General features: G+C 39.0%; 1 protein-coding gene across 4 annotated transcripts in view; it reads left to right on the top strand.

Moving 5' to 3' along the window:
- The first annotated feature begins 1,490 nt into the window (after positions 1–1,490).
- Positions 1,491–14,389, top strand: part of ppfia2 (PTPRF interacting protein alpha 2) — a 188,181-nt gene continuing 175,282 nt past the window's right edge. For all 4 annotated transcript variants that reach the window (XM_080886013.1, XM_080886014.1, XM_080886016.1 and 1 more), the window contains exons 1-2: positions 1,491–1,733; positions 12,131–12,389. In XM_080886013.1, coding sequence (XP_080742139.1) covers positions 12,141–12,389 — 249 coding nt within the window. In that variant the 5' untranslated portion in view covers positions 1,491–1,733; positions 12,131–12,140. The remainder of the gene's footprint in view (positions 1,734–12,130; positions 12,390–14,389) is intronic.

Raw genomic sequence — 14,389 nt, forward strand, 5'->3', positions numbered from 1 at the left:
GTTCTTAAGATGTTTTGTAGTGTTACAATAGTAATAATACAATAATAGTAACAACATCACCATAATTATAATTATTGTAAATGTGAAAATAAATATAAGGGAGTTTAAAACAGTGACTCATAGACTCATGATTGGTCAAATGTATATGGACATCCAGTCATCTTGAATACATGTGAGTGCTGAAAATCAACAGCATCTTTATTTGTGTAAAGTGCTACTGCACAATGAACACTAAGACTTACTACAACAATGAAGACCAACACTGTTTTTGCAGTGTCGTCTTTAAATATTATTTCAAAATTTACTCCACGTTTCTTTTACTTAAAAAATAATGACCCGTTACAGGTTTAAATTCACATAAAGATCACAAATATGTGAACCAAAACCTTATGTTACAGTACCATATTAAAGACAAAACTGTATTAATGTTATCTATAATAACATCTATTTAATACATATTTTATCTGTTCCACTCTTTTTTAACCATCTTTAAAAAAAAAAAAACATTTAAATAAGTTAGATTCTTCTCAAGTCTCTCCATCGTTTAAACTCACCATTTAATTTTCTTTTAATTCATCATTATTTATTGCGTTTAAAATCACCTGTACTTAGTTGCACAGTCATATTTTTTTTATATATATAACAAATCCAGTATTTATATTTCACTTTCAATCAAACCTAGTTTTTATTGTTTTTATCAAGCTGTTGTAACCCCGTGGTAACTTTTACTTAGCCCACCTTTCCCTGCATTTTTTAAGAACGTTTTTTTTTTTTTTTTAACATATAGTGTCTTTCTACAAGCAGCTATTACAATCTCTTGAACAAAATATTACTAAAAATCTTATATGATCTGATTCTGTGAGAGAGTCCCTGATGAAAAGAAACAAGCTAGTGTAAATGTTAATGGCTTTTGTATTGGACAACAACTGTTTCCTAGGTAATTGGACAAACAGCCTTCGGGACTGAAGGCAGTGGTGGCTGACCCCAAGCATCTCCCAACTACAGCGTTTGGGAATCTGGCAACGACCATCTGTGTGGCTGGAAAAGGTGAACATCGCTTCTGGTGGCATCTGCCTGACTGAAAAAAGGAGCTTTCCCCTGCCCTTTCTAATTGGTTGGCGGAACGCTATTTTACATTTTACAGAAGTACTCTCAGTACTAACAGATATTTTATCATAGTTTACTGGCATACATTGAAGATATTTCGCTTTTTCACGTTTTATTTTAGTCAGAAATAAAATCTTACACCTATTAAATGTAGCAGGCTAAATCAAATATTTTAACACGCTGAACACTTTTATTATTGTTGTTGTTATTAGTAGTACTAGTCGTATTATTATAGGTCTGCACATAAAGAAAAGAGAATTGCACAGCTGCAACTTTAAGACTCCACACGCCTCCCCTCCGTCAGCTCCTACAATGGTCTTTTCCAGCTCCGCTTATCACAGCAGAATTTGTAACATGCCATAATTTCTTAACCGGTGCGTGTGGATCCCCGGAAATCAGATGTCATTACCCGACCCGGCTAATTTGGCGATCGTTCCTGCTCTTTTGTTTTTTGACAATGCCAGCGGCGGGGACCAGCCGCACCTTTAGGGTCGTATCCTTGGCGTCGCTGGCTCTTTGCACTGAAGAAGCCTCCTAGGATTGTCCGCTTCATGGTATAGCTTGCACAGACTGCAGTTGTCATTGATCCGCGGCCAGAGCCTCTGCTGATAGTAAAGGAACAAATTGTGAGTATGCACACTGTTGCCGCCGGTATCGCAGTGACCTACATTGCCCCATTCCTTCGGGCTCAAGGTGATTTTCTGCGGTGCCCCTTTTATCTCCACAACTCTGGACTGATGGGGATGTTGCGGGGAGTAGTGAGCGCTTGGTGTGGAAGCATACGTGGTGTATATAATGTATAGATTTCGTGTGGTTGACATTGTGAAGCTCTGCCGGAGAAATAAAAAAATCACGGCCGGCTGTCACAGTGGAGAGACATAGCAGAGAGTTGAAGGGGGGCGGGATGCAGACTGAGAGGCTGGCATGATGTAATGCACTTGAGACAATAGCCAAGGATTCTCCCCCAATTATCATTTCAGAGAATGAGGCGGAGTTGTTACAGTGGTGTCAAGACGCGATCAGCGCCGCAGTCAGGCCGCCTTGGAGTGTGTGTGTGTGTGTGTGTGTGTGTGTGTGTGTGTGTGTGTGTGTGTGTGTGTGTGTGTGCTTAGTAACGCAAAAGGACGAGCTGTCACATGAGGAACAGCTGCCCCTCCTATAAACAACATTATCACCGGCTATTACAGAGATGCAAGGAGGAAGAAGGCATTCAACAGACTCCCCCGTCATCCATCCATCTACTCACCTGCCTCTCCATTCACACTTTTTATCCTGTAAATGGATGAATGAGTGAACAGACACACTCACTCACTCACACACACACACATCCAGATGCTGGCTCGCTGGTAGAAGGTTAATTGCTGTAGGCAAAGCTGTGATTTCCCTCTGATCTTGCCAATTAATATTAACATTTACAGGCGTGCACGGTGAAGAGATGTGACAATATTTGCATTAGTAGGAATTCCGACTTGTGAAGCTGTGGCACATACTTTAAAGTGTGACACAGATACATTATGCAAAGCTAAGATGCTTAATTTAATGGGGTTTTTTTTAATAAAGTGTGTGACTTTCCAGTTAGGGACCTCAAACATGCAAATACACCTTCCTGCCTAATATGGCTGGTGTGCGGGCAAAGCTTTTATTCCCCCGAGGTTTCATTGAGAAAAGTGGCAACCTGTGGAAGAAGCTTTTATGTGCATAAAATGATCGTTTAAGGTCCTCTTTTAAAGCCCAGGTTTGACTGTCACTAAACCTTCGGTAATGAGGAAGGTAAAATGTTGCGGTGAGGCAGGTGTGGTGGTTACAAACGGCACAGTTCAAATCACCTCCAACTTGAGCTTTATTGCCTTTTTGTTCACCTCGATCAGTGCTCTTATTCAATCTCCATCGATTCATGGTTTGCATGACCTTGCTGCAGGGGATTGTGGGCGATGTTAAAGGCTACACGATGTCCTTTCATCCTTTCATGTGCATGCAGACTTATTTTCAGTTGAGCACACAACCAGTGAAAACACACACACAGAAAACCCTTCCCCCTCCTCACCCTCGCAGATGCTCACACACAGGTAAAGTGCAGTCACAGAGAAATGGAGACACACACACACACAGACATACACTTGATGCTCAGCCTCATCACCCTTTCCCGGCCTTCCTAATGGCAGAATGGCCTCCTCATCCCATCTCTGTCTCATTCACCTTTTACTACCAAAGCTTCACATGAGAGTATCAATGAGTGCTGAATACTATTTTTGTGATGTAATGTATTACAGTTGCACAAGCTATTTTTCATGTACTGAACAAAAGATTGTGGTTTGGACTAACACACTGTTTCAGGAAGCAGAAGCAGCATTTGCTGGTAGACTTTGTGACTATAATTCTTGGGATCGAGGCAGATGGGATTTCAATCGCTGAAATAAAACTTACTATAAAGCTCGAGAGCGTGTTTGGAAGTGTGTTTCTTAAGGCAGGTAGCTTGTTCTCAGACTGCTGTGGAATACATTGATGTTACCAGGATATCCTCTCAAAAATAGTGGTACAGTAAAAGTCCATTTCTATGCCTACAGATAAGCTGAGTATTAGTATTAATAGGGCTAATTGTAGGACCTCAAAATAACTATGTGTGCTTTTTTGAGGGCCAATAGATGTCTGAAGTTGGTAAGGAAAAGGTATATATTTGGACAATTTCATCTAGATTTATCAACCAATATAAGGAGACAGTCTATCTTTGTCCAAAAACAACAAGTATTGACAAAAATATTAGTTCTACTCTTAGATTTTAAGGTTTTACTATTTACTGAAAAGGATTCAAACAAGTTTCACACAGTGTCTGTCGTGTATCTTGCATCAGTGGTTAACGCTGTGGTTTAATTCCTGGGGCCTTTGTTCTCGTTGTGCCTGGTGGGTTTTCTCTCATTGCTCCAGTTTTCTGCCACAGTCCAAAGATGTGTGTTAGGTTAATTAGTGAATCTAAGTTGTCTATAATGGCAGCCACTTGTGCCATAATGCACTTAATTAATAGGTTTTGCATGATTTCAATACCTTTTAATTTTAACTTCCATTTTGTTGCTGATGTTTTCTGTCTTGACTAAACATAACTTCCCTATATATATATAGGGAAGTTATGTTTAGTCAAGACAGAAAACATCAGCAACAAAATGGAAGTTAAAATTAAAAGGTATTGAAATCATGCAAAACCTATTAATTAAGTGCATGAGAGAGGGACACTATATATTTATAGTGTCTATAAATATATAGTTTCTGTCTGTATTTTCGTGCTAAAACATCAGAAGCTGTAGAATCAAAGTTTCTGCAACCTGAAGTGTTCCCATGTAGCAGAGGACTTTTGATTCCTGCTTATTCTTTTTGGTAGTGTAGTGTTGTATGAATATTACTAAAGATGTTGTTTCTTGTACATGTAGAAAAGGTACTTTTGGTTGCTACCTTGTTTCCCGAGGGTTCTCCACAGCAAATGGATCCACAAATGGATGTTTTGGCAAAAATCTTAAACTGGATGTCCCTCCTGACAGAACACTTCCGTTTAATCCTGGCTTGGGACTGGCACTAGGAGAATGTGAGCCTGTGTCCCCTAAAGCTGGGTTTGTGGGTTCTCCTGGCTTCAAAGTGGGTATCTTTTTCATGTAAGGTGAATGTGTTACAGAGGATTTATATTTCTGTGTTATATCTAGGTTTATTTTAATCTCTGAAAGCATACGCTGCTACCTGACATGCACCTCTCTAGAAATGAAACCGTATGTCACGTATATGCAGCCTGCAACTTTTGTGATTGGCCTGTTCAGTACTGTTGATTTCCTGCAACCATTTAACCACAGTTTTGGAACGGATCGGTAAGAGAATAACCAAAATAAGGAATAATAGTCATAGCCTCAATATAATTAATCACAAATGTCAGCAACCACCACAAGATAATTAACATGTGCTGCTGCACACACATGCTTGAATGCTGACAATGGTGCCACCCACTTATGTAGGCAATGTGGTAGGCTCTACAAAGACTGACCCAAGACGTCTAAATCAGCTGTTGGGCCTCAGTCACCAAATGCTAGGACCTTGTGAGCGCCGGAAATCGGAAATGGGGAATGTTCACCTTCAACGTAAAAGGTGCAACTTTTGAAATGTGTTTGTTGCAGTGGTAAGGCACAATTTGTATTCTGAAGGTGGACATTATGTCTTTTCAGCTTGCATCGCTCTTTCCACATTTTCACCATGTTTTGGTGAATAGTTTGCAAATGTTTGCAGACATGCATGTCTTTCACCCAAACTAATGGTGACCACAGCAACCTGCTAGCGACTAAAATAATGGTAAGAAGATTTTCAGTGCCTTAAACACTACACCACAGTTTCTTGCTAATGTGACATCTAAATTCTGCTTAAGCTCTTTTCAGAAACATCCTGGCAGGGAGATGCTGTATCAAATTAATGAATCACTTTCTCTCAGCCTACGAATAGATACGTATAAAAAGTAGTAATTAGCAACTGTACAATGTAACTTTAGTCTTCTTGTCAAAATTATTAAGAAACAATAAACAGATATTCCACTACAGTAGATTCCTGAGGGAAAAAAATGTGTTTTGATGACAGATATTTTTTCTGCTTTTCTACATCTGAACAGTAGCACTTAAATAATAATAATAATTTACCTACATCTTCAGATGTCCAAATAGGGAAGTAGGCACCCTGTTTATTTAAGAAGATCAACAGTAGGGAGTTAACAAAAACGGGAAAATATCTTAGTTCTGTGTTCTATAGCAGGTTATGACTGCTTCAGTGAATTGCAGGCAGGTTGGTGTTAATATTTTCATACAAGAGTATGGCTTCTTCTTTCTAACAGCCCATCACAGCACCATCACTTGCAAAACCAACTAACCATGCACATAACATTTCTTCTGAGATGCCCTTCAATCCAAGACCAAGATTTTGCAGACAGCAGTCCTGGTGCATACTTGCAATTCAACTTGTTGAAATAAGCAACCACAGAACTCACCTCTGTATGCAGTTCTGATATAGTTGATCAGGAAGGTGTTTGAGACCCAGCAGGAGTGGAACGGGGTCACCCTTTAAAATGACCACTTTGGAGCAAGAAATTATTTCAGGTTAACATCCAAGATCTTTACACTACAGCCATATTACTTTTGGTATGCCTACTGCAATTATTATAATATCCTGAGCAATCCTGTGTAATAGATTTGAATCGTTGTTTTCTTGACAGACTGTCTCTTGGTCGTCTGAAGTCTCCGTGGTACAGGGTGCCATATAAAGGAGATTTTCCAGCACTATGAGTGTACCATGCAATCTGGCCAGTTCCATTCACAAATATGCTGTGTCACTCTTTTCCCACCTGTCAGCCTGATATGAATGCCAAAATGGGAAAGAGCGGCATGCAACAGCTTTCCCATTACCCGTGGAGCTCATCAATCCAGTCTGTAGATGCACTTTGCTCATCTGCCCGCCAAGAAGTCAAGCACAAATATTACTTGAAAGTGCAATCTGTCATAAACCAACTATCCTGTCGGCTAACTGCTTGATGTGCAAGTAAAGTCCATTGTCATTAAAACAAATGGTTGTACACTCTTATTCATATTGTAAGAAAATTAGTTTTAATGAGTTTAACATGTTGCTACAAATGTTCAAAGAGCTGACCTTACATTTAGTTTTTTAAAAAGCCCATAATGGGTTTTTGGGCCTACTTTATTTTTGCTTTACTCCTTTCTAAATTACCATTTCCTTGTTCAATGCGTTAAAGCATTAGTAATTTCATTCCTAATGATAACAAGGCTTTAAACACACTATTAAATAATGTCGGTTTTATTTTAGCCTCTCCAAAATTAGCCCAACAAGCATAGAGTAGTACAGCTTATCTCTAAAGCCGCAGAGTGTCGTGTTCAGGCCGCTGTCTGTTCTGAACACGCTCACACTCCACATGTCTTTTGATGTTTCCCAGGTGGTGAATAGTGCTGAATTTGCCTCACTTGGCCATATACCGCTCTAGGAACACACTGCTGTTTTGTGTGCTGTGCCTTATCTACTCACACAATTGTTCCCATTAATGAGATTAACTGAAGACATTCAGGAAATTAGCTGCCATTTGCTGATTTGTTTCTGCCAAAATGGAGTGATTCTACATAAGTGTCAAATTTTACATCTGTCCCATAAAGATACAGTAATTCACTGCCTGCTTGATTCTTACTCAGGGGAATAATCTTGTGGCTTAACTTTGTTTTTTTTCCCCCTGCTTGTCCATTTTCATTATGGGTCTTTGTAGATGTGCCGGAGGGTGAACTGCAATAGTTTAGATTAGGAATCAGTATGTCAGAGTAAATAAAACAAGGTCTAAGGTCATTCAGCAGCAATCACGCCTATTGTTGGACAAGCGGACAAGCATATAATGGGCAATTCCAAAAAAGCCATTTTTTAAAATCTTTTTTACTTAAAATGGCTTTTAAGAAAAATCTTTCTGCAGTATTGTGCTTTGCATTGTTATCGTTTAGCTGTCATTGGCAGAATGCTTCAAATAAAGTGCCAGCCGATGTCCTAATGAGCCCACATTCTCTATACTTTGGAGGTGTTGCATCCAACAATTTCTGAAACAGACATCTGACAAACACATCAGACAGCGATGCCAGGTGAAGAGGTGAGAAGATGGCAGGATCTTAACTTCTCTGTCCAGCTTACTTTTCTGTGCACAACCAGCGAAGGCTTCCAAGGCAAGTCTCCCTCAAAACATCAAAAAAGATTATGGTTATGACAAAAAGTCTATTATGTGATGTAAAACTTGGTCTCAAGCTGTAGTCAAGAATTTGATGGACAAGGAGGGTACATATCCAGCTTTGTGTGGGTGTACCGTCTGCTAGGTTCAGCAACTTTGGCTGGATGTTGAACTTAGTCTCACACCTTAAACGCAGAAGTTCTTGAAACTTGCAAATAAGTTACTGTTTTTCAGCTGATATGCATTGTTAGTTGATGAGCTGTTTTTGCACTTGACTTTTCTGGCCATCTGTTTTAACAAACTGCAGCCACACCAACAGCTTCTCCGTGTAAGCCAGTTTGAGGTCGACTCTGAGTAAAGGTTCAGAAAAAAAAGTTAGACCTAGTCCAAACTGTGAAAAATGGGATGCTATCAGCACGCCCCATTTTTCACAGGTAGTCTGTTGCTTCCACTGTTGGGAATTATTGATCAGTCCTGGAAGGCTTGATCTATAGGGTTGTAGTGAGCATATCGACCAAGCAATCGAACAGCAGACACTGAGACTACAGCCCTTCTCCAGGCTGAAGAAATGATACATGGTCCTCCACCAGTGTGATGTACAACACACAGGCCCTCCTGTAGTGACACTGTTAATTATGAATGCTTTATGGATACTCACCTGCCGAAAGGAACTAAGAAGGCTTAATTTTTCCCAAGTTTTCCATGATTTTTATCGTTTTTAGCATTGCAATGTCTTGTAGATGCAAGTTTTCTAAGGAATTTCCTCCCATCTAGCGCCAGGAATGAGCTTGAATGCCAATAGGCAGAGAAGGGGCTTTGGATTTGTTGCACTGATTGAGAAGAAAACCTCACTCCTACCCCCCTGAATAATTCATTGATTGGCATATGGCGTGTAGAGAAAAGCCCAATGATCCCTGCATGTCTGTCTGTGTGTATTCTTATTTCAACTGTAGTCCACAATGAGTTCAATTGAGCGTGTTCCTGTTCCCTCCCATCAATGATTTCTGCACACTTTTACCCTCACATTTAACCATCTTTAACCAGCTGCACTAAATTTAGTCACTTAAATGTCATCTGGTTCTTACAACACTTTCACTCAATTGCTAAAAATGTCAGTTTCTCTCCAAAAGTATCATTCTGGCAGATAAAATCTTACATATTCATTATGACAAGCGTTCATGACAAGGGATAGCCAGACATGCTAAAGGAATTTGTGGGAGCTCTCCTGGTACACATTAACATAATGTGCTGTGATGTTTCATTGCAGTGGAAATGAGCATAGAAAAACTATCAGTAGCCTTTCTGTCAGGCTATAAGAATTATCTGTAGATCAAATAGCTGTTTTAATAGTGGTCAAAATGGCTTTTCAGTTGTCAGGAAATAGTACTGTCACTGCTAATGAGTGCAATCTAGACAACATGTGCATCCCAGCTGGCAATAAGAGCTCTCAGTCCGGACATTCTTCACACAGCCCACTGTGGGTGATTATCTATTCAAGGGGAGTACACTAACTCTTACCTGTCACTGCTACTGCTTCACACTAGAGAGAGAACTAATAACTTGCTGCACAAACATGCCTTCCAATAGCAGCAAATACTGAGCAGCAGAGGAGCATTTACCCACAAAAAAAAACACATTTTGGGAAAACTTTATCCATAAGTTATTGTCAACAGAATATGCTGTACTTTTTGGTCTTTTTCTTGAGTAAAACTAGAGACTGATCTAATGGCTTTTGAATGGAATAATTATCCAGATAAGTGTCGTACTGAATGATATGGTTCAGTGTTTTTAAAGGTTGCTTTTTATGACTAAGAGCACAGGGGAAAGCAGATCAGACAGTGCATTTTCTCTCCATATCTATTGATTTTTCATAGACAGTGAAATAATTTAAGGGGCAGTCACGGTGAGATCAAAGCATAAGGTGCAGGAACAGGACAAAAGGGGATTGTATGTGCCGTGAAGCAGAAAAAACATCCTCAGCACAATTTGCTTTCTACACAGCTTAAAGCAGAAATAAAGCGCCATCAAACAACAAAATGTGCCTGTTTCTTGCTGCTTTGACGAGACAAATGTGATCAAGCCTAGGAGATTAACACCAAAAACGTAAAATTTTAGTAAACCTGAGAGTTAGGAGCAAGGTTTGAAACATTTTGACCATGGAAGAATCACTTGGAATCAATAAAAGTAGAAATTAGAAATAGAAATTAGTATTTGAGACTCTAATAGCCAATTGTATGCTTTGTTTTTGCACTAACATGTATTGAGTCATAGTCAGATGAATTACCTTCTACTTAAAATGCACCGCCGTTTGTCCTCAGTCTGTCCGCCAGCCGGCCTGCTCTCCCAAGCGATGGGTGGCATGTGCAGTGTGTCCAGCCAAGCAGCATGCAGGCTTCGGCTCTCTGGTCTAAATGGCCGCGGATGGTGGCTGAATAGTGAACTGGTGGGAGCCTGGATGGATGCCTGGAGAAGATATGGGAGACCCCATCTTACTGCCAGAACATGCTGAGACACAGACCTGGCATTGTAACCCACCCAGAGGGGACCAAGTCTGGGCAATAGGATATTGTTTTCTCACTAAATAAACCAAGTCTAGGACCAGACAATGAGAAAGTATGGTCTAGCACTGGAGCCAGAATTATCATTAATTTATAGGTATTTTGCATGTTGCTTCCTGAGTATTGCACAGGCTAAGGACATCTTTAAAGACTATGGGACATGGTTGAAAAACAACTGGGCCAAATTAGACTGATAGTCTGTTAATTTCATCTTTATAAATGCAGCTGATACCGATATTGTCACCACATAATGTTTGACCGAAATTGTCATTGTAGTTGCTATATTTTTCTATGAACACTTGCACTTGTTGAGCTTTTGACTACTCCTACTACACACTTTTACAGTTAAGACGAGAATTTAACATGCATAAACACCAAAAACCATGTAACACCTGAAAAACATCTGCCACTGGCATGTTTTCCAGTATAGGCAAGATGGTGACCAGTAAGAGTGAGAAATGTGACGTTCTACACAATTTTGTTGAATACGATCATACCATGGGCACCTGTAGTGCACATATGTGCTAAAAATAATGGGTATAAGTACAGTAGGACAAGATTTGACATGTAGAAAATTGCTAGCATAATACTAGCTTAAAAATATGTAGAATTGTTGTTTAATGAGTAGCTAGCTGTTTGCTAACCTAGCAAACAGCTGGTTTTAGGGACTTTGAATGTAAGATGTTAGCCTTTCTACTGTGTAGCTGAATAAAACCCAGGTTATTATCAGAAGTACATGGCTTGTTTATAACAATAAAATATATTTATGTAAAACAGTTATATTGCTGTAAGAAGGTATAGGCCTTCCCAACCTCTTGCAGCTAACTTTATTTTTTTAAGCTGACTTCCAACCTTGATACCCTCAAGGCAAAAAATGACTCTTTCCACTCTATAGTGGTAGAAAGTCATGAGAAGTGAGCAATGAATAATATCATTCAAACTTATAATTTTCTTTCATGGTCTGTGTTGAACGGGCCTTTCTAATCTGTGTGGCACTGAGCTACAAAAATACAGTGACTTCCCATGGCTCATTTCTTTTTTTCTTACTTACCTGCAGTGATGCAAACATAACTTTAGCGTATGAACCAACCTGGACATCCGTTAGAATGATTCCTGAAGCTTTCTAAAAACCCTGAGGGGAGCTGGAATATTGCTTCACATATCCACTATAGCATAGATATGGTGTATTATGCAACTCGATCTGGGCTGGCCCATTAAACAGCACAAGCATGAAATCTAGGGCAGAACGCCCAGCATCCCAAGACGTGTCTGCAGCTTTGAAACGCCGGGGTGACGCTGAGCCAAGCTCCAACTGTGTCAGGCCCAGTCACATGCACGCAGCCATACAAACAGAAGTGTGTGGATATTTACACAGAGGCATGCGTACAAAACAGAAGACATGGACAGACATGTTTGCTTTCCTATATACCCTGCTCTATACAAATACTCATCATTCCTATGAATTAGAATTTGGTTCTCATCCATGCACAAACCCACTGTTATTATGTCTTCTTTCTTTTTCTTTTTCTTTTTTTAACTACAATTTTATTATTAGATATGTGTGGGTCCAAAAGGGAGTATGCTGCCTCTTATTTGAAGTTGTTCAGCAACTGTATTGTAATATGGGTGACAGTTTGTGTATGTATTATATGTAAAAAAAAACCTAAAAAAAAACAGCTTAATTGGAAAGTTCAGAGTGTAAATTGCCTATTGTCTAATTTCTGGTTTTTCGTCTCTTCAGCAGAGCAAAGATGATGTGTGAAGTGATGCCCACGATCAGCGAGGACACAGCTCTGAGCCAACGCGGCTCTCAGAGCAGCGCCTCAGACCCGGACTCACATTTTGAACAGCTTATGGTTAATATGCTGGACGAACGGGACCGGCTGTTGGACACATTGAGGGAAACTCAGGAGAGCCTCGGTCTGGCCCAGCAGCATCTACAGGATGTCATCTATGACAGAGACTCGCTGCAGCGGCAGCTCAGCTCCGCCCTGCCACAGGTAAGCAGCTTAAATCCCTGTTTTCAAAAGGTTTTTTAATATTATTGTGGAATCTTTGTATCCTTGACTTTTTGAAATTGCTGACATGACAAGAACAAAGGATTGACATGCAATTAAAGTAGGAAGCTGGAATAATGATGTGCTTACAAAGGATGTGTTGTGACTTCCATGACACTGGGATGTCGTCTTTGACTTATTTTATGTGTGTTTTGTCATAAATTTGCTATAAAAATATTAAAATATTGTCCATCTAAACTTTATACTTTCTAAAACTTTCTTTGGTTTTATTGTTTTAGTGTCCTCTTCACAACATAACCTAATTTCCAAACAATAGTAAAGGCTGATTGCCAATGACTTTATTATTGTAAGGCAAGTCAAATACAAAACCTTTGGTTAGTTTTATGAACAATTACTTGGGTTAAAACGGACCCTTTTACAAGAAGGCAAAAGTCTCCTTCCTGCATCTTTTTTCTTTCTTTCTTGTTTTCTTCATTGTCACAGAGAGGAGTGGATGCTAATCTAAATGTATGCCTAAGCTGTTTTTTAACCATCAAATCAATGTCTTATCTCTGACTTTGTAAACACTGTAGAGAAAAAAGTGTGAAAAGTCCAACTCTCATGATTGATAGAGGTAACATGCTGACACATGCATTTCCAGTGGATTATACAAATAAGAAGTACTTTTCAGCTGAAACTGGTTTTGGAACAAGTCTTGACGACAATACTGCCTTTCAAACATTTGTCATTTCATCAGACATTTTGCACATACGTAGTCATTCCCGACATAAATCGAACTTCACCCTCTCTTTAAATTAACCACTATTATCGTTTTTCATGTTGGGCACCTGTTGCATACAGTCTTGTGAAAAATTAAGTACACCTCATAGTTCAATAGCTTGTAGAATCACCTTTAGCAGCAATAACTTAACAATCCTCCCATAACGGCATTTTCTGTATGGCTTTCTCAGTGTTTCACATTGTTTACGGAGGGATTTTCACCCACTCTTCTGAACGGTGTTGCTTTACTTTATTAAAGTTTGTTGTCATCCATTTATGGACAGCTCTTTTGAGGTCCTGCCACAACATTTCCATTGGGTTGAGATGTGGACTTTGAGTAGTCAAACTTGTTGATGATCAGTTAATTAAGTACATTTGATTAGCAGCACCTGGCTGCTACTTACTGTCTTAATTCCTATGGTATCAATAAGGGTATACTTAGATTTTACAAGACTGTGAAAACTTGTTTTTCACATGAATGTAGAGTGTGGCTGTATTGCTTTTTATTTGCCTCACAAATTGTTAAAATATATATATATATATATATATATATATATATATATATATATATATATATATATATATATATATATATATATATATATATATATATATATTTCATTATGCTTAAATGAACAAGGCACTAGTACTGTGTTGTCTTGGAGTACCATATATTTTTCCAGTTTAGTGACTCTCACCAACCACAAATACATTTGTAATTTTAAATGAACTCAACACAGAGGGAGCTTATCAATTTTAAGACAATGAATTTAGTGTATTTGTTGCTTCCTGTAACTACAAGTAGGCTCCAATTACAACACCAGTTTCTTTTACATGTAGATAATTTTGTAAGTACTTGAGAGTGTACAACAAATTGCATATTAATGGGTTCTACTGTGCTCTTTTGCTCACTGGTTACGGATATCTGCAGTGCTGAGTTTACCCAACCTAAGTGTTGTTGAGATAAATGCATGTTTGAGATCATTTAAAATTTCAGGCATAACTGAACATTCAGTGTGCATTCGCCTGTGTGGGTTATATGACAATGGCAACCTGTCTTGTTTGAAAACAAATAATCGAAACACATTTGTGAGGATCTTTGAGCAATGCATACATAGAAGCCCTTATGTAATGATTCCTGCAGTAAGTGGAGATTAGCTAAAACTGTGTCAGTAATTCTAGTCACATGCCTTTCCCACTCTGTTTCTAAGAGACTCTGAGGG

Source organism: Rhamphochromis sp. 'chilingali' (genome assembly GCF_963969265.1).
Source record: "Rhamphochromis sp. 'chilingali' genome assembly, chromosome: 7".
Taxonomy (NCBI): Eukaryota; Metazoa; Chordata; class Actinopteri; order Cichliformes; family Cichlidae; genus Rhamphochromis; species Rhamphochromis sp. 'chilingali'.